The sequence below is a fragment of the Mesocricetus auratus genome, unplaced genomic scaffold (genome assembly GCF_017639785.1).
Source record: "Mesocricetus auratus isolate SY011 unplaced genomic scaffold, BCM_Maur_2.0 Super-Scaffold_100006, whole genome shotgun sequence".
In the NCBI taxonomy this organism is placed as follows: Eukaryota; Metazoa; Chordata; class Mammalia; order Rodentia; family Cricetidae; genus Mesocricetus; species Mesocricetus auratus.
This window is the reverse complement of record NW_024429190.1, coordinates 53,395,297-53,414,639: the sequence shown is the minus strand read 5'-3', so window position 1 is coordinate 53,414,639 and position 19,343 is coordinate 53,395,297. Positions and strand designations below refer to the sequence as shown.

At 50.2% G+C, this 19,343-nt stretch overlaps 1 protein-coding gene across 6 annotated transcripts in view; it reads right to left on the bottom strand.

Annotated features, from left to right (window-relative positions):
• The window catches only part of Pdgfra (platelet derived growth factor receptor alpha), a 46,262-nt gene extending 29,603 nt beyond the window's left edge, over window positions 1-16,659 (bottom strand). The window contains exons 1-5 of one of the 6 annotated variants that reach the window (XM_005080777.4): window positions 16,444-16,659; window positions 6,978-7,038; window positions 5,442-5,759; window positions 1,347-1,607; window positions 321-451 (exon numbers count right to left, since the gene is read on the bottom strand). In XM_005080777.4, coding sequence (XP_005080834.1) covers window positions 321-451; window positions 1,347-1,607; window positions 5,442-5,759; window positions 6,978-7,026 — 759 coding nt within the window. In that variant the 5' untranslated portion in view covers window positions 7,027-7,038; window positions 16,444-16,659. Of the gene's footprint in view, window positions 1-320; window positions 452-1,346; window positions 1,608-5,441; window positions 5,760-6,977; window positions 7,039-8,440; window positions 9,081-12,689; window positions 13,178-13,610; window positions 13,804-14,704; window positions 14,990-15,278; window positions 15,383-16,443 lie in introns of those variants that run through there. The other 5 variants (XM_013121045.3, XM_040747206.1, XM_013121043.3 and 2 more) reach the window with 5 other exon arrangements.
• Between the last annotated feature and the right edge of the window lie 2,684 nt (window positions 16,660-19,343).

The window sequence follows — 19,343 nt, the reverse complement described above, 5'->3', positions numbered from 1 at the left end:
AATACTCAGAATCCAGGCGTGCGCCGCTTTTCTAATTTTAATTGTTATGTTATAGCCACAGAACATTCCTATTTGTTTCTGACCTCTCAAAGGGAGTCTTAGTGGCTTGTGGAGACCCTGGTCCCTTTGTGGTCAGCACAAATTCTCCTGCATTGAGAACAAGTAAAGGCCCTGGAGTCAAATGTACTCAAGATGCAGGTGGGAAGCTGAAGCCTGACGAAGCTCAGGAATGTACCCATTGGTGAGAAACACCACTGGCATGTGGGCATTTCAAGTCCTGCTCTGTCGGCCCCATGCACTCCATATGTGGGGGTACTCACCACTTCTCCGGGGTAAGTCCACTGAAGGTCAACCACCTCATTGTTGAAGACAGCACAGGTCACCACGATTGTTTCCCCTGACTTATACACAGTCTGACGGGCTTCCATCTCCAGATTCAGTTCTGACGTTGCTGTAATGAAATAACAAGGGAATCCAGTATAGTTAAGATCTCAAAGGAAACCCGTAGCTGAATCAGGCACATTCAAAATGATGAGAGATCGTGTGAAAACTAGTATGATCAAGACAAAAGCTGGGAAATCTAGGAAGCCTTGCCTTTTAGTTGAACCCAACTTGGGGGGTAGTTATAATGGAGAAATATAAAATAATAGCAATAGTAGAAATGAATCTCCTTTAAGCAGAACACGATGTGTCTGGGCATTTGGTTTAGCTATGGTTGTGCTCCTTCCAGTCACCTTAAGGCTCTGTGCTCCTAGACCACCTCTTCTCCACTCTGCCCCTCAGCTCTTCTTAGCGCCTCCCCAAAGCCCAGCACAAAATAAGATTGCGACAAGAAGTGACATTTTCTTGCTTCTGACCCATGTCTGTGGAAAGTCCCCCCTAAAGTCTTTCACTCCAACCTCCAATATGTGATAGACTTTTCCAGTCTGACTAAGCCCTCGATTCAAAGGGAAGAAGGTTAGCTTCTTTAACCACAGTCTTCCTTCAAAATTGAAATCACTTAATTCTTAAGTTACTGAAATTAATCTAGGCCTCCAACCTCCTGGGGTGTATGTTTGTTTCTTGGGGCTGTGTAGTCAAGAATGTGAATCAGATAGTAAGAGGCTTATGCAAGAAAGAATTCCTTGAGGTATTTTTCCACTGAGCATGCAATCTTACACGTATAAGCAAGCTCAGCCTGTGGTGGTTTTTAAGCCTGTATTTTTACAGCTACAGAGGTCAGTCACATTGTATAGTGAAAGAAGAGTCTTAAATTCCTAAACCAGAGCCAGGTCTCCACTGCCAGTGACTACAGTCAAATTAAAAAGCCTCTTGCTCGTTGCTCTCATTCAAAGAGGTGGAAGTACCTTTCAAAGCATAAACGTTAAATTCGCTGGTCTTGAATGTCCTCCCTTTGACGGTGGCCTCACAGATATATGGCCCCACACTGAAGGTCCCGTTGAAGCCCTGCCTGCTGTCATAAGAGGCCAGCACCAGTCTACCATTATTGTGCAAGGTAACTTGAGTTTCTGGGTCTGTGGTGCGGCAAGGTATGATGGCAGAATCATCCTCTTCCACGATGACTAAAGAATCCGTCATCCCTAAAGGCACAAAGGCCATGTCTGGGTCTGTGATATTAAGGAGAGAAAGAAGAATCTATTAGGTTTCATTTCCTTTTAAGATACAAATACAGAAAAGGTACCCCATTGACATTATCATCATTGTCATTGTATTATAAGTATTATTATTATCATCATCATCATCATCAATTGTGTTGGTGATGCTAAGGGTACAACTTAGAGGCTCACGCATGCCAGACAAGTTCTCCGCCAGTGAATTACACCCCCAGCCTGGCATTATTCTTGCTAGGTACGAATGCAACCTCTGCACCACCAACATTAGTTACTTTGACAAGCAGAAAATGGCTTTAAAAATCTAATAATAACAGCTAAAAAAAAACAACAATAATCATTAGAAATACCATCTAGGAAGCCAAATCAAAATTTTGAAAATTAGTTTTTCATGTATATATGCTGCATTCTTGCTGTGTTTCATTTTGCTTGAGATAAGGTCTTGCCAGGCTTCCCAGTCTGGACTAGAATTGTTAAATGACCCAGGGTGACCTTGCACTCCTGGTCAGTCCTCCCGGCTGAACTTTCCTGCTACTAGATTATAGGTGTCTACTACCTTGTCCAGATGTAATTCTTATCTACTGAACTGCTCTTAGAAACCCCTACTGCCTATGACTGGTATCATTGACAAGTAGCGCAGATATCTCTCAAAAACAATCTCTCAAGAAATTTTTTTAAGTCCAGGCTATGGTGTAGGGAGGTGGGCAGAATATGCACTTAGCTATCTGAAGACCGCGTGTTTCGTCCCCAGCACGGGCAATCTCAAAGCCCGAAACCCTTCTTTGCAAAGTCTCTAGGGAAACTGCCGTGGTGAGACGTATAAGTGTGAATCACCAGCTGCAGAAATGGCCCAGCTCTGTAACTGCTGGGAGAAGGTCCCATAGGAGAACAACACAGGAGCCTCTTGGGGTAGTGTTTGTACTGGAGGAGGAAACTGAAAAAACAATCTGGACTAGTTTAGGCAGACTGAAACCAAAGGGGCCACATTTTTTTAAAAATATTTATTTATTTATTTATATTGTATGTATGCATGCTCTACATGCATACCTGCAGGCCAGAAGAGAGCACCAGATCTCATTATAGATGGTTGTGACCCACCATGTGGTTGCTGGGAATTGAACTCAGGACCTCTAGAAGAGCAGCCAGTGGGCTTATCTGCTGAGCCATCTCTCCAGCCCCCAGGGGCCACTTTTAACAAGTCCACAGTCCATGTTTACAGCATGCAGAAAGCTCTCCAGGATTAAAAAAAACAAAAAACAAAACAACAACCCACTGAAGGGAGCTATATGTTCTTATTGTCATTATTAACACTATTAGTTTCATCATCATATAGCTGCTCTTTTCACAACAAATTTCATTGTTAGAAAAGACATTTCGCCCTGGTCATTGGTGGCGCATGCCTTTAATCCTAGCACTCAGGAGGCAGAGGCAGGCGGATCTCTGTGAATTTGAAGCCAGCCTGGTCTATAGAGCGAGTTTCAGGACAGGCTCCAAAGCAATGCAGAGAAACCCTGTCTTGAAAAACAAAACAAAAACCAGAAAAGACATTTCAGGGCTGGAGAGATGACTTAGCAGGTACAATGTTTTCCATGAGAACTGGAGTTCATATCTCCAGCACCCATGGACATGCAGTAAAAGCAGGGTGGGTCTGACAGCTTGCCTACAATGCCAAAGCTCTTTCCACTCCTCAGCAATGCACTGAAATTCCCATCCGTGCAATTTGTGTTCAGAGTTCCAAACTCTTGCGCCCTGCCAACAAAGAGTCCAAACAAAAGCTGCATCTTAAATTCAAGTTCAGATAGATCGACTAATGTCCCTAATGCTTCAGCTGGCTTTTCCTTTCTAATACTAACCTTCCCTATCAGTAAGTACTGCGCCTATGATGCCATAGATAAACCAGGGTCCTTCTTTGTGCAGTTTCCACGGAGACAGCATTGCATACACGTACTGATAGTTACAGGTTGGCAAAGGCTCATAGCAAAGGCAAGGTGGGTGGTAGACCAAATACATCTCAGGTTGTCGGCTAAACCTGGGTTCTGGAGAAAGCACATCCCTCCAACCACAGAAGCTTAACTGTCTAAAGCCTAGCCCGGTGGCCCCATGACCTAAGGTCACACTCCCCAGCCATGCTCCCTACCAATGATGAAGGGGAACTGAGGTTGATGGGCAAAGAGGCCCACCCAACCAGCACTGTAGAACCTCGTCAGAGTCAAGCAGGTCCATGCAGGACTCTCCTTCCCTAGGCCTTGCCCCTGTAAAAGCCCTTGCATAACTTCCATCTTGGCATCTGTTTCTCAGCAGGCGCAAGGTCGTATCATTAACATGGAAATCCCCCCAAATGTTAATGACAAAGACAAAAAGAAGTCCTTCCAATTCATCTAAAGTAAATGCACGTTTGTATTAGATCTGAAACTGGGTGGCTATTTGGAAACTACACTACTGAACTATAAATACCCAAGGCAAGGCCTGCTTGTTAGCCTGTCTCCTACACCAGGCATGGGGCCTGGTACACTTCTAAGTGTATTTTCATATTGACTGACCAAAATAGAATGACTACATTTGGTTTTTGATTTGGGCACCATACCAATAAAACACATGCCTTGGTAAAGACTGTCTTCAAAATTAATAAAGCTCTGACATGCCAGTAAATACTTCTCTCTGGATGGGATCTGCAGTCTTCCAAGTGATAAGGAAGCACTCTGCCACTGAGTTATATCCCCAGCCACAAATCTCTTTTTTTAAAAAAATAACATTTGTTTGTTTGAGTGTTTGGGCTAGATATATGCAGATGCATCACATGTGTGCAGTGCTGGTGGAGGCCAGGAGAGGGCGCTAAGCTCCTGGAGTGGGAGTGACAGATTGACACCTCCCCCCAGCAAGACTAGTGAATGCTCCCAACAACTGTGCCATCTCTCCAGCCTCCCATGAGTTTCTCTTGATTTGAAAGTGCAAATGATCTTGATTTAATCTTGTGTGTTTTGGTCATAAAGTGGGTAGTCTCAGCTTCTTCAGAGGTAAAGGTAGGAAGATTGATTGAGGCAGTTTGAGTATGTCCGGGGCAACATAGCAAAAACTCATCTCAACAACAACAAAAAAGCTGAGTATGGCAACACATGCTTGTAACTCTGAGACTCAGGAAGTGAGGTGAGGAGGTGAGGAGGATGAAGTCAGGGCCAGTCTGCACTACATAGGTGACCCTATCTTTAAAAAAAAAAGAAGAGAAAAAAAAGAAAAAAATCTAAGTGCATGGTGGCGCATGCCTTTAATTCTAGCACTCAGGAGGCTGAAGCCAAAGAGTTGCTGTGAGTTGGAGGCCAGACTGGACTGCACAGCAAATTCTAAGACAGTCTGAACTACAAAGCAAAAGTCCCAAAACCAAAATCAGACAGACAGAGCTAAGCAGACGGCTCAGTGAGAAAGAACATTTGCTGTACAAGCATAAGGACCTGAGTTCAAATCCCAAGCACTCGTGTGGAAATCTACACCTTCCCGAGTGTGGGAGGTAGGGACGGGAGGATACCTTGGGTTTCCTGGCTGCCGCCCTAGCTCCAGCCTCGGTGAGAGAGAGAGGGAATGAGGTCCGGTGAGAGAGCAAGACACTAGTGTCCGCCTCTGGCTTACGAGCCAAAAGAGAAAGAGGAAGAGGGAGAGGGAGAGGAGGCAGCAAGGGCAGAGAGGAGGAGGGAGGGGTGAAGGGAGGAAAAATTGTTTTCGTTCTTTCAATTTCTCTACAATACACATGTATGACTTTTACACGTTCTACGGACCTTAACACAGTGAATCGGGAAACAGGACAGGAAGTGGCTTGGTCTAGGCAGCCCTGCACCTCACCTGGTACGTAGATGTAAATGTGCCTGCCTTCGATCTCACTCTCTTCCGTCTGAGTGTGGTTGTAATAGCAAGTGTACCATCCGGTGTGGGCCGCCGAGGCGTTGACCACTTCCAGCACTGTCACAAAGAGGCCACTGTTGTTCTCCTCGTTTCTGATTTCCACATTGGGGTCGTCTTCTTCAGACATGGGGTGCTGCCAACTCACTTCACTCTCCCCAAAGCAGCTCAGAGAAAAGGATGAATTCAGCTGCACAACCTTCTCATTCTCGTTGGGAAGGATGGAGGGTAATAAGAGCTGGCAGGAGACGAGGCTGGGCCCTGCACAAAGACACAGGCGTTGAATGGGGTGAGCCAGAACACTGAGAGCGGCCACAGTAGCAGCTCACATGAACAACGGCCATTTCTACGTGAAGCCCCATCCCGCTGGAAGCCCATGAAAAGCCCCCCATTATGACAGCCGCCGCATCTGCTGAGAGAGTAGCAAGTGTTCCAACGGCCTCAACAGCCCCACCAAGCCCCCCAAATCCACCCCTCCAAACACTCAAATGGATAAAGGATGTCTGATTCCAATTCCATATTTCACACTTTTATGTGTGACCATAAAATATCCCAGTGCGGTTGGGACTCAGGCACATATGGCTTCTTCATCGTGCATATGCCCTGCAGAAGTTTTCCTTGGTTGAAAAAAGAAGAAGAAAGTGGGCAGGAGATGTGAGGAGAGGGGCAGGGAGACAGAGCAAACACAGCGCACAGCGAGCAGATCTGGGCTCACTCAAGAATCACACGTCTTTCCTCACTGACATTCTCCTTAATGATTTCCAAAAGCCGAAGCAGGAAGGCATAGGTTTAAATTCACAAGTAAGAAATAAAACCAGGGGAGGGGGAACTGAAATTCATCTCCAGGCTTCAAGTTTCGGCCTAGCTTCCCTTGGTTGTAGCATGAAATGAGACACGTGATGACTTCATTATTAATTAATGGTCTCTAGTTTCCCTCGGTGCCTAACTTTAGAGTAACACTGCAACACGCAGACATGTGGATGGAATCTAACGAGTGTCGGGCAAGCTCTCCCTGGCTCTCTTTTCACTTTTCTTTTTTAAAGACAGGGTCTCACTATGCAGCCCTGGCTGGCCTTGAATTTGTGATCTTCCTGCTACAGCCTCCCAAGGAGCTGCGATTACAGGCCTGAGCCACCAAGCCCGGTGAACAATTGCCTGAGTCTTTATCCTACCAACTATGTTCTAATTGATTTGATTGTTTCTTTGATGCAAACCCATCCCAGGGAGAACAAGAGAGTGGCGGGCAAGCATAGAAAGCATTTCATTGCCAAAATTATTCATAACCCTCCAAGCCCTGACAGGAAGCACTTGTTCCGAAATGGAGTTAGTGCCCTTCAGCAAAGGGCACCAGAAGTTCCCAGTCACCCTACAGAACTGTGGGTTTCTTCTCACCCCCGTCTGTCCTACGTGCAGGTGGAGAGTCCCACAGAGTACAGAGAGTAAACAGTTGGGGACAGAGATGCATGTGAGGCTACATACCTGTGAGGAGACAGCTGAGGACCAGGAAGGCCTGGTGGGAGGTCCCCATAGCCCCTGAGAACTGCAAAAGACAAAAGCCAACATAAACACCATTATCCAAATGGAAAACCGCTGTTAAGCCAGGTTCTCTGCAATGGGAGCCTTAATGGTGCCATTTCAGTAGAAGCATGGCCTAGCTTCAGGTTAACAGTTAATACAACTAAGAGGAAAGCATCAAAGAGCCCGGCACAGCCACAAAGTCTTGCCAGGGTCTGTAGACATTGTCTCCAAAACAGAGAGAGAATGAAGAAATAAATGTCATGGGCTTTCTCAGCATCTAAGCTGGGAAGTCTCTGCTTCACACGGGCTGTCACTTGCTTCCTGTCACGGTGACCAGGAGTCTGACTCTTCCAACATTCAAGAAAGCTCCTTGGGCTAGATCAAATAATTGGACAATAAGATGTGATTTCAGTGGAGACTAACGAACATAGCTTAGAGGTGGCCTCTATGACATGGAGGCTCTCCCGGTCTGTTCTTGTGGAACCTGGACACACAGTCAGGCTACAAAAGTGCAGAAAGCCCAGGACAGGCACATGTATGCGGGCCACTACAGAGAAAGGGAGACAGGCCTGGAATGGTTGGGGTGCATACACCTTTAATTCCATCACTGGGGAGGTGTGAGGGACATCACTCATTGCCAAGGTAAGAACGTAGATTCTGTGCAGACCAAGTTCCATGGAATAGAAAAACTCCTTCCTAGAAATCTCTAGGAGGGCCACGGACATAGGGGGAACCCCCCATCTGTCCCCTCACAGTTTTTTGCTTTGAGCCGCAAGATTTAGCAATTGATCCAAAATCGTGCAGCCAGGAGCAGATCCAGAAGTAAGAGAATTTGTGCACATATGTGTAAATACATGTTCATGCATGTGCCTGTATGTACAGGTGCCTATGGAAGCCAGAGGCTGACATCAGACATCCTCCTTGATCATGCTACACTGTTTTTTGAGGCAAGATCTCTGGCTGAACCTGGAGCGCACCAATTTTGGTAGACTAGCAGGCCAGCAGTTCCCAGGGATCTGGGAGAGGTCAGCCTTTTGGTGCCTACTCTTTCCAAACACAATCTGCCCCTGACCCCTCTCTTTCTCTGCAAGCCACAATTAGAAAACCTAATTGCAGGGTTGTGGACCAAATGCACTTCGAAAGATGCCGTCTGGCCTAATGGCCTCTCAGGATCTTGGCAGGTGCTGGAGGATGTAGGGTTTCCAAACTGCTGTGGTGACAGCCACAGGGGGCCCCAGAACCAGGCCGTTTGCCTGATTTACCACAATTAGCAGTGAGGGCCCCGTGTGTTTGTACACACAAATATCAACCTCCCACCGATAATCCACTTGGCCCGGGCTTCGCTTCAAAGCGGCTCCCAGCGCCAGCTTGCCGGCTGGGGGCTTTATCACATTCGCATCCTGTAGCTCTCCAGCGAGGCTTACCAGCCATGGATCTTTCCAGCCCCGCTAAGCTCAAGAGAAGAACTCAGTGCACCGACGACACAGCAAGTTCTGAGAACGTTCTGCCCCAGCCAGGCTCCAGCAGATTTCCTCCTGTGTGTCCAGATACGGTGAGCTTGCTGCCAGGGCCCGTGATTTACTGGCATACAAAGCGAGCAATGAAAACAGGGCCTCTGAGGGAGTGAGGACGGTGGAATAGTGAGCATCCACATGTGTTTGCTGAAGATTGCAAATTTCCGTGTCTGATAACAGCCATTCCCTGGCTGGGAAAGCGCCGGCATTTATGAAGTCGCACGCCATTACTCTTCTGCAACCCGACAATCTAGCCATGAATAATTGCCGGACAGTGAGAAGCAGAGACCAATAGGAGAGAAAGAGATCCTCCCATGCTTGCAGCCCACTGAAGATCTCAGGGAGTCTTGGTTTTATTGGTCCTTTCTTACCCTGCGAGTGCTACTCCTTCATTGCTCCCAGTCTGGAACATCCGCTGGTCAGACATACAGATATAAGTAACCATGGTTACAAAATCGGAGGCTTGCAGCACAGTAGGTCAGTTCCGTGGGGACCAACACTTTTGAGGGAAGAAGGACATATTTTCGGGTGGAAGTTTGGGTTTTGTTTTGTTGTTTGTTTTGTTTTTGAAACAGGGTTTCTCTGTGTGGCTCTGGCTTTACTGAAATTTACCCTGTAGACCAGGCTGGCTTTGAACTCAGAGACCTGCCTCTGCCTCCTGAATACTGGGATTAAAGGAGATTAACATATGTATGAACAGGTGAGATGGTCCAGCGAGTGAAGATGCTTACTGTCAAGCCTGATGACCTGAGTTAGACAAGACCCAAAAGATGGAGAGAGAGAGAGAGAGAGAGAGAGAGAGAGAGAGAGCAAACCTCCCTAAATTGTCCTCTGGCCTCCACATGTGCTGTGGCACACACACAAATAATAAATACAGGAATGTATTTTTTAATTAAATCACTTATTGGTCAGGCATAGTGGTATAGAGGATCCAGACTTCAAGGCTAGCCTGGGCTACAAAAGATTTTATCACAAATACATAAACATATAAATATCATTTCTTTCTCCCATGTCATTACATGCTGGACTTCAGTCTCCAGCCTCCATATTCACAGCTCAGAAGCATGTCACAGTTGGAGAAATGAGACGGAACACGAGACTGCAACCGTGATCTCAGAAGCATGTCACAGTTGGAGAAATGAGACGGAACACGAGACTGCAAGTGTGATCTCTCCGGCAGGGGCCAGGTTCATCTCCATCCCGTCATTCTCTCCTCCTCACACAGTATCGGACTATGCACACAGTATCGGACTAGCCTCTGATCACAGTCCTGACCCTCCGTCTATCCCTCTGAACTTGCGTCTCATCTCTAGGTTGAAACCATCCATCCCTGGCTCGCCTGTTTGCCGCCCTGTGTCCTGAAAGGACCAGCATCCACAGCTTCGTGTACAGTGCATGGATGCTCACTTTGACTCTCTGCAGACTCCGAAGACGCTGGTAGATGGTGCCAGTCTGGCCCTTTGACTCCTCCTTATTGGAGGCCCCGCAACTGTACCTTCTGCCCAGTGTGAACTCTAGCTGGTATCAATTCTGTAGCATTAGCCAATGCATACAGTCCTAAAATACAGAGGCAGCCCCTGTCTTAGCCCACCCTTCCCCCTCTCTTCCTTTCTAGTTCTCTCTCACACAACATAGCCCAGGCTGACCTTGAACTCAAGATCCTCCTGTTGCAGGTCGGCACCTTTGCACTTAGTCGTCCCTCTGCAAATAAAAGTGAAAACTACCGAAGCTGACCAGAGACCACAGGGTAACTTGGAAAGTCAACAGGATGCAACCAATTCAAAAGTGTCTTCAAGAAGAGCTGCTGTTCCCTGAGGCTGGAAGCAACTTCCCTGACACCAAGGGTACAATGCTTGGATTCCACTGTACAACCACTGGACACAAAATCCACTCCACCCTGTCCCAATTAAAGACCGCTGGAGGCTGACGCTCAGCCCCAAAGCCACCGAGGGCCTTCAGGGTTCAGATTCCTGAGGTGTGGTTCCTTCCAGCTCTCCTCAGTTAATTCTAACTATGGAAATAACACGTCTTCTTGTTTTGTTTTCCCTCGCTGTCTCTACTCGGTCCCATCACTTCAGCTCAGGCAGCTTAAGTATGGGTCTGCAACGGTGGCAACTTCTGTGTTTTCTGGCCCAAAGCACAGTCCCAGGACCTGCACCCTGCCAGGGCCTAGCATGTTTTGATCTTCCAGAGCCTGTTCTTAGATATTCCAGCACTCGGGAGGCAGAGGCAGGCGGATCTCTGCGAGTTCGAGGCCATCCTGGTCTACAGAGCAAGTTCTAGGACAGCCTCCAAAAAAACAATACAGAGAAACCCTGTCTCAAAAAACAAAAAAAAAAGAAACACTTCCTTCAGACTGTCACTAAATGAATACAGCAATAGGTCATTGACTTGAAGTCACCAAGTCTACATGCTAGGTTTACAGAAGGTAAAAACCCAGCTACTTCCCTTACAGGTCTGCTCTATAAACACTGTTCATTATGTAAGCATAAAAGATTAAACAATTAGCCAGTCAGTGGTAGTGCACACCTTTAATCTCAGGAGACAGAGGCAGGCAGGCAGATCTCTGAGTTTGAGGCCAGCCTGGTCTACAGAGGGAGTTCTAGGATAGTCTGAGCTACACAGAGGAAACCCTATCTCAAAAAACCAAACCAAGCAAACAAACAAAAATGATCAAAAATTAGAGTTTGTTGTCGCACAGTGTTACAATGTTCATCTAACATTTGAAGAGGCTGAATTTTATCTCCAGATCCACCACACACACACACACATACACACACACACACACACACACACACACACAAAAAAAAAATTAAGTTGGAAACTACACAAATGTCTGAAAAATAAAATCTGATCTTCCAGTAATCGTTGCAGATTCATAGGAAAGAAAAATTAGCAAAATCACCTTCCTGCTTCTCAAGAGCAAAAGAGGCAGGGCAGGGACTGGAAAGACAGTTCGGTGGTTAGAGTTCTGGGTTCAATTCCCAGCACTCACACGGCAGCTCAGATCCAGGAACCTGACACCCTCTTCTGTCTCATAAGACACCAGGCATGCACATGGTTCCTATACTTACATATGTATGTACAGACGTACACACAGAGAGAGAGAGAGAGAGAGAGAGAGAGAGAGAGAGAGAGAGAGAGAGAGAGAGAGAGAGAGAGAGAGAGAGAGAGAGAGAGGAAAAACACCCAAACACCGAATAAAATTTAAAAATTTTAGTGACTAAAAAAACAGCAACTTCCCTACTGCCAATTTGGAGTTTGCCAAACCCGCTCAGAGGTATGTGCAGTTCTCCAGAAAGGACAGCAGATGGCAGTGCTGGTTCAAGAACCAGCATCCTGCCGTTCGATGAGCTGCAGGCGCCATTGAAACCAATTCCGACGTAAAATGTCCCAACTTTTACAACCTCTTAGGTTGTAGTTTTACGTTTCATAATGACTTGCAATTAAACTCCAAGGCGTAGAAGCAGAAATAACAAAAGTGCCGTCTAAATTGCCTAAATTTGCTTGGGGACTCCAGGAGAATTCGGTGAGGTACAAGCATAATCGTCAGCATCACCATCAGCATTATTATCACCGTTGCCCAGAGAGGAACCAAGAGGCAGCCGCGCCGTGGAAGCCAGGCCGCAAAGATTTAGCAGAACTAGCCACCCGTGCAAGCATGGACCGTGCCAAGAGAAGCCAAGATTCCTTTCCCTGGTACCCTATCGTCACTGCTCATAAACCCAGTTCCGCGGGGTCCCTGAAGCTTGTCTGCTTGGAAACAACTAATCCCAGTCCTCAGTAACGCAGGGCCATAAAACAAACAGCAACAGGCCGGGGAGCTTGCTCCAGCCTGGACGCAAAAGCAGGCGACTGCCCAAGACAGTGCTGGGTCCGAAATTCACCCCATCCCCTCCACCCACCTTCTGCTAAACTGTGATGCCCCAACTTTCCAGATCAAACCGGACCCCTCAACCCACCCTCGTCCACCCGACGCCTCTGCGTCCACACAGTGCCCTCAGGGAGACTCAAGAACGACCCAGGTGAACCCAAACTCTGGTGCACCGGGCTCCCACCTCAAAGCTCCGGGGACCACGGCTCCGACCGTCCTAGGCTGGTGGGACAAGGGTCGCTCTGTGGGAGCCACTAGAGGGCGCGGCAGCCTTGCAGATCTTACCCGCTGGCTCGGCCGCCTACAGCTCAGGATCCTGGTCCCCAACAGCGCAGCGTTCAGCACGCCTAGTTCTCCCGGTGGTTCCGCGCTGGCAGGCGACACACACTACACTGCACTGCACTACACTACACTGCACTACACTGCACTACACTGCACTACACTACACACGCACACACTCACGCGCGCGCGCACACCGAACACCCTGGCTCCTTTTGCCTTCCTCGAGCTCCCCCGCCGCAAGATCGCCACCAGATACAAGGCGACGCGGGTCTGCCCCGGTATCCCAAGCCCCTAGTCCGCCGAGCTCAGGGCTCCGGAGGCCGCCGCGCCCCAGGCCCTATGCTCAACGTCTGCATTGTTTTCAACGGCGACCTGGGAGGACGCTGGGCAGGGAGGAGGAGGGAGTGCCAGGTTTAGGGTTACAGGCGAGCAACAGCGCCTCCTATAGGCCAGGGTCAGCGTCGCCCGCAGCCGCCTGCGCCAAAGGCTGGACCAAACCCTCTGTTGGATTCGGTCTTGAGTGCCCACCTTGCCCCTTTGTTGCCCTGTCTCTGGGCACCTCCCGCTCCCATTCGTGCCTCTAGCTTCTCTTCCTCCCGGGAGGGAGGGAATTGAAGTAGAAGGCCGGGGAGGGAACTCCCCAAGTCCGAGGCTTTCCTTTATCCCCTCCTACCGTCTAACTCCCCAACTCGCATTTCGCCCTTCAGTTTAAAACAAAAGAAAAAGACCTTAAACTACAGGGGAGGGGAAGCATGCACCAATAGGGCCGGGATCAGAGTGCGGTCCGGAAAAGCTGCTTGCCCCGACTCTGTACACTCATTGCACGCCGAGTAACACCACACAAGAGCCCCTCCACCCCTCCTCCCCACGGCCGATGCCTGCGGCCAACCCAACTTTCGGGGCCCGACGGTCGCTAAGCCTCACCTTTGGGTCACCTATCCAGCTTGTCAACCCTTCGTCTAGAATTGCCACTTTCCCGTCAGCTACCTTTAACCTGAACGCAGCACACTGAAGGCCAGAGGGGATCCCACCCTTCGAGGTCCGCGGGCCGAAAGCTGCTCACGACGTCCCCAGGTCGCGCGCAGCCTAGGTCCTGTCCCCAGGAGGCAGAAATCCCGCCCGCCTCGGCGCCTGACGCGTTTGCAGCTGGAAGCCCAGCCCGAAGCCCCTCCCCCTGCATCTCTGTCTAGCGGGCGCCTGGGGAAAAAAAAAAGTCGAAGCTCCTGAGCCCAGAACTAGGAAACCGGGCTCTGATTCTAATCCCTGCGGGTCTCCAGACTAGAGCAAAAGCAGGGAACAGAGACTAGAACTAGTTGGTGGCGGAGCTGGGCTACGTTCGCTACCCTTTCTCCCGCGAACTAAGTAAATCCAGCTGTACTAGAGTCAACCCAAAAACAGGAACTCTGCAAGAGTTCCGAAGCAGGGACTGACCATGGCGAGAAACTGGAGGAGCACACACACACACACACACACACACACACACACACACACACACACACTCACGCACTCACGCACGCACGCACCCGCGGGGGAATGGAAGGAGTCCCGATCAAGAGGAGTAAGGAAGGGAAGAGGCGGAAAAGGAGAAGGGAAGCCGGGGTCCGGGAAAGCCAGACCACAAGAGAGGTTATGTGAAAGCCACCGCCAGTGCGACGGCAGAAGTGCGCTCGCTCTCCGAGGAGCGTCCCCCCACCCCCGCCGCCGCCTCGCGCCTCCTGCTGCAACTTTGGGTGTTCTGTCTGGTGATGTGCAGCGGAGGACCATAGTGTGGGTCTACACTAGAGGCCTCCTCCAGCTCCAAAGGGCTGCCTAAGTCTGATCCGAAGCCATCCAGGGGAAGCAAGGCAGTCCAAAACATTGAGCAATTCCGCCACGAAGCCAAAAAAAAAAAAAAAATCCGTTTCCCACACCGCCCAGCCTGGGGTTTTTCTGGGTAGCTCCGTCCGACGCTGGGCAGCCCAGACATAATAAGGGCCACCCACGCCCCCCTCCCCAGCTTAGGTTCCCCACACACACACCCTTGGAGATGGACCGAGTGACAATCTTCTTCCGGGCACTTCCTTCCATCCTGGGGTCTTGGGGCTGGGAGCGCTCAGTGCCCGCGGGTCTTGCACAGTGAGGCAAGACCGACCCCTAGTAGACCAACCGGCCAGCACTTCCTTTCTGGCCGAGGCCTGTCGGCAAGTCACCAGCAACTCCTGCACACCTGGCCGCGGAACTCTGGCTTGGTCCTGCTGCTCTGTAGACTGGCCTACACCCTTTCCAAGCAGAAAGAAAAGCCGACCCCACCGACGAGGTTTCATAGCCAAGCGGCTGCCGCCCGCTTCTCGGGCACTGCCGGAGTTTGGGAGGAATTCATCTCACCAGTGCAAACTGATTTCCACCGCGATGAACGGGGAAGGAGGGAGGGCTGCTCAGAGACCGCTCCCAAACCTTGCAGGATAGTGAGTGATGGAAGCAAAGAAAGGGGGCGGGAGACACTGGAGAGGTTGCACTCCGGCGGCAAGCATCATCCCAGGGCGGAGAGGCACCCAGGCTACGGTACCCGAGGGCAGGAGACAAGGCTGGTTGGCCTCTCGCCTTTCTGCTTACCTGCACCCACGGCTGTCCTTTCAGAGTTGTCCCTAACTTCTTCACGAGAAGATCAGCTCCAAGCCGGAGATCTCGCCTCTAGGCTGCCTGCGGCCAGAACTAAGCAACAGCCAGGCCCCCCGGCCCTGCAGGGAAGACTCCACCGAAGACGCAGGCGAGCCGAGTGGGGGTGGGGACTACAGAGCACAATGAGGGCCCCTCGGAGTGCAGTTCGAAATTCCTCAAATCCCAGTTGCTGGAATGCGAGGCCAGGACGACTTCTTCACTCGCGGCCAAATGTGTTTGTCATTATTCCAGATCGTTCGTCCGCGCCGCCGCCAGCGTCGCCGGGGTGAGAGGCGCGCGATCCCAGCGCACTGCAGATCCCGCCCGCGGCTTCTAGCACCCAAGTGGCTCGGCCTGAACGCTCCGGAGCCCTGGGAGCCGTCACCCTTCGCCCGCGAGGCCCTCTGCTGGTCCCGCCGCCGCCACCGCCGCGCTCAAGTCTGGCCGCAGCTCTCTCTAGCAGCAGCGCCGTCCAGTAATTACGAGGGATCTACTGGCGCCGAGCGTACCCGGCCGGCATCCGAGGTCCGTCCTCCTCCAGCCGAGCCCTTCACACCTCCCGTGCTCCTAGTCCTTTCCCGCGCCCCACTCGGCGCCCCTCTCCCCCACACCTCTCCTAGCGGCCCCCACCCCCGCAGCTCCGCGCCACACCACCCGCTACAGCGCAGTCCCGCCAAACCGCGGGCGACGAATGAAAATAGTCATTAAAAACCTGTCCTCTTCCAGGACCCACTGCCAAGAGGCCAAACACCGCGGCTTCCACCCCCAATGTTACTTGGTGTTCGTCCCAGGACGCACGAATGCCACCCCCACCCTGGAGAAAAACCTCAAAAATGTAAGCCTAACAATTTCTTTGGAAAGCTATAGGATTGTTAGGAAACATTGCTTTTAAAAAAGGTCTGGAAATTTTTTTTTAGTCCTTGGACTAACTCTATGGTTATTCCAATCCCAGAGAAGTTTATTCAGAATAAATTACTTTCTGGACACACAACTGGGATTCAACTTTGTTTTTGTTTTTGTTTTTCTCGTTGCCCAAAATTTGAAGTTACTTCGCTTCTTCCAACCCCAAGATATGATTAGGGACTTCCTTTAGAAAAGGTTATTTTTTCCTCTCCCTTACCTTCTCCTTCTATGTCAATTCGCAAGGTAAATCCTATACACGGAGTAAAAAGAAAGCCCCAAGCCTCCAATACTCTCTTGCAGCTCGTCTGTTTGTTTCTCTCCCTCAAGCTCCAACAGTAATGGGCTCAAAACCCGCATTTTGTAATTGATTCAATGTTATAGTCCATCCTCCTAAAACTAATCATTTGCTCAAAGTAAATAGCTGTCAGGAAATGAAGCCCCCCCCCCTTGGCCTCTTCAAAATAAAAGTTTCCCTTCAACTCTTTGCTCTCTAAATCTCTCCCCGCTCCAGACCTCTCCTGTACTTCTTGCTCTTATGCAATCAAGGGGTCCAGTCCCAACCCCCAGACTTCAACAACAACTGGGGGGCGGGGAGAAGCAAACCAGATGGGGTGGGGGAGGCTGAAGAGGGAGGTGTTGACGTTCTGCCGGGAAAGAAGTTTCATGAAACTCCAAACAGCCCTCATTTCCAAAATGAGTTGGCTTCCCCAACTGGGGGGATATTTTCCTGAGCTGCTATTGTTTTGTGTTCTTCTCGAACAGAAAATGCACGTAAAACTGCTGCTAGTCTCCAAAACGAATATAAATCTAGAATGCAAATTTTCCCTTCTGTAGATACTCCGGGCCCAGTTAGAAATATGGCTCTGGGGAGAAATCCTAAGGCGGCTGCGTCGTTTTGAATTGGGGGTCTTAAGGGAAAGTGCTGTGTAGCTGCTAATCCTTTAATGGGATTAGGAGACGGTGGCGTCTAATACGAAGATGATGGGTTTTTGAAAGAGTGGAGTGTGAGAAGGTGTGCATATAACGGTTGCTCAGCGTACCTCCGGATTGTTCTCCGGAGGAACGACCTTTGTCCCCTTGCAGCCACTTATCTGGTCCTGCCTTTGTCTTCGTGGTTATCTAGTCCTCGCGTCTATCTTCATACGAGAAAGCTCAGGCTAGGCATGAGTACCGCACGACCGCCCGCTGCATCTTGAGGGCAGAAGTATTTTGACCCTCCTAAATTCCATCCTATCCGAGTGGTTAGTAGCCAACATACCCTACGAAAGCTTCCTCGGGAGGTTGAGCCACAAACCCGAGAACCCCCCGATTCCCGGCGACAGGCAGCTGGACGGGGCGATCCTGCTGCCGAGGGAAAGGGGGCGCTAACACTCCAGAAACCAGACCTGGGCGAAGCGGGACTTCCCAGAGAGGGTGGGGGAAGGGAAGACCTTCGACTTGTGCTCTATTTTTTAATTCTCTTGGTGGAAGAGATGAGAGCAGTCCTTTATCTCCCCCAACCTCCGTCCCCCATCTCACACATCAACGTAAAAATGGACAAGGTGGCCAGGCGGACAACAAAATGTTGAGTAACCTCCTCCTTCACCAGGAGAGTGGGCATGGGGCTGAAGCGAATCACTAAGAAGGTCCCCCCGAAATGCTGAGTGTTGTGCCTAAATGGGACAGGATTGTGGGGGTGCCGAGCTCAGGAAGAGGATTCCTGGGGCTGGGCTGGGAGCCCCAATTCTCCTCCGCCCTTCTGCACGCCTGCCTCTGGTGTGTCTTCAGCTCGGGTGACTGCCCCGCTCGCTATTACTTCCACATGTTCCTTCAGGAAATCATTGAAGGCGAAATGTATGAACAGCCCCTTGTTCGGAATGCTAGCAGGATACCGTAATGTTTGTAGATAATGAACAGGATGCTGAGGACTCCTGAACGCACAGAGAGAGCGGGGGGGGGGGGGGGTGTTCAGCTGTTGTTAAAGTCGAGATCTAGGTTTTTGTAGCAGATACCCAAGGAGAGCAGAAACTGAGGCTGGGATTCTGCAGAGAGAGGCGGGGCTCCTTTGCAACCTACACCCTGCCATCTCTGTCCCACCGCCAGGGTCTCTCTCAAGCCGGGCCCCTGCGTTCTTCACCCACAAATGGTAACTTCACAGTTCATTTCAGAACAGTTTTAAGAGTCCGAAAAGCGGGCCGCCCGGCTTGGGTATCCTGGGGCAGTAACTCCTCGGGCGTTTAAAGCAGAGAAACGGATGAGTATTGAGAGCCCAGTTGCTCTTCTGGTAGTAATTACCTGCCTAATTTAAATGATGCCTTTGTTATGATCATTAACAAACATTTGCTAAAGGTTTCCATGTGTGACATTCCCTAAGGTTTAAAGGCCTGGAGAACCAACTCCCGGGATAGCGCCCCAGTAGGGGGTGGCGCAGGCAAGCAAATGGTTGGGCGAAGATCTCGCCGAGTAGGGGCCCAGAGAAGCATCTGCCTTCCCTGCGAAAGGAAAATAAACCAGTGGTCTGGAGCAACCTCGGGGCAGGAGGCCTGCGAGTTCCAGCGGTTGGTTTCTTAAACCAGGTCCTGCCCCCGCCCTCCCACTGCTCATAGGCGAGTTTGAATCGCGTTTTCCGCCCTCCGCTCTCTGGAGCTGTAGCAGAGGTCCGGTCTGCGCCTGTCACTCAGCCCATGGTGTCAGGGGGAGGGGGCGAGCCCAGCTCTTGCCAAGTTGTTCTAAAATCCTTCTAGATTGCTCCCTCGACGCCCCAGGTCCTGGGTGGTCTCGGAGCCGAATAGGGCAAGAGCCACTGCCTAGCCAAAGTCTTTTCTTCCCTTCCTGGGGTCGTGAGGGGACCGGGTCACTCGGTGACTGATGAAATGGCTTTCTGCTTGGGATACTGTACCAAAATCCCAATTTGCACTCAGATTGTGGTTGTCGGCTCCTTGGGTCTTTTTCCTTGAAGTTAAAGAGTGAGGTTTTTCCAGCCACTGGGTCAGCTCGCGCGAGGCCAGGAACTTTGGGGAACCGGATGGGAAAGGCAGTCGTTCTCACCTTGGTCTTATGCCCCGTGTTCTGAGGGCGATCAGAAATAGGGTACAAGGGTGTAAAAGGATGCTGGCTGTTATTTAACCTTCAAGAGAG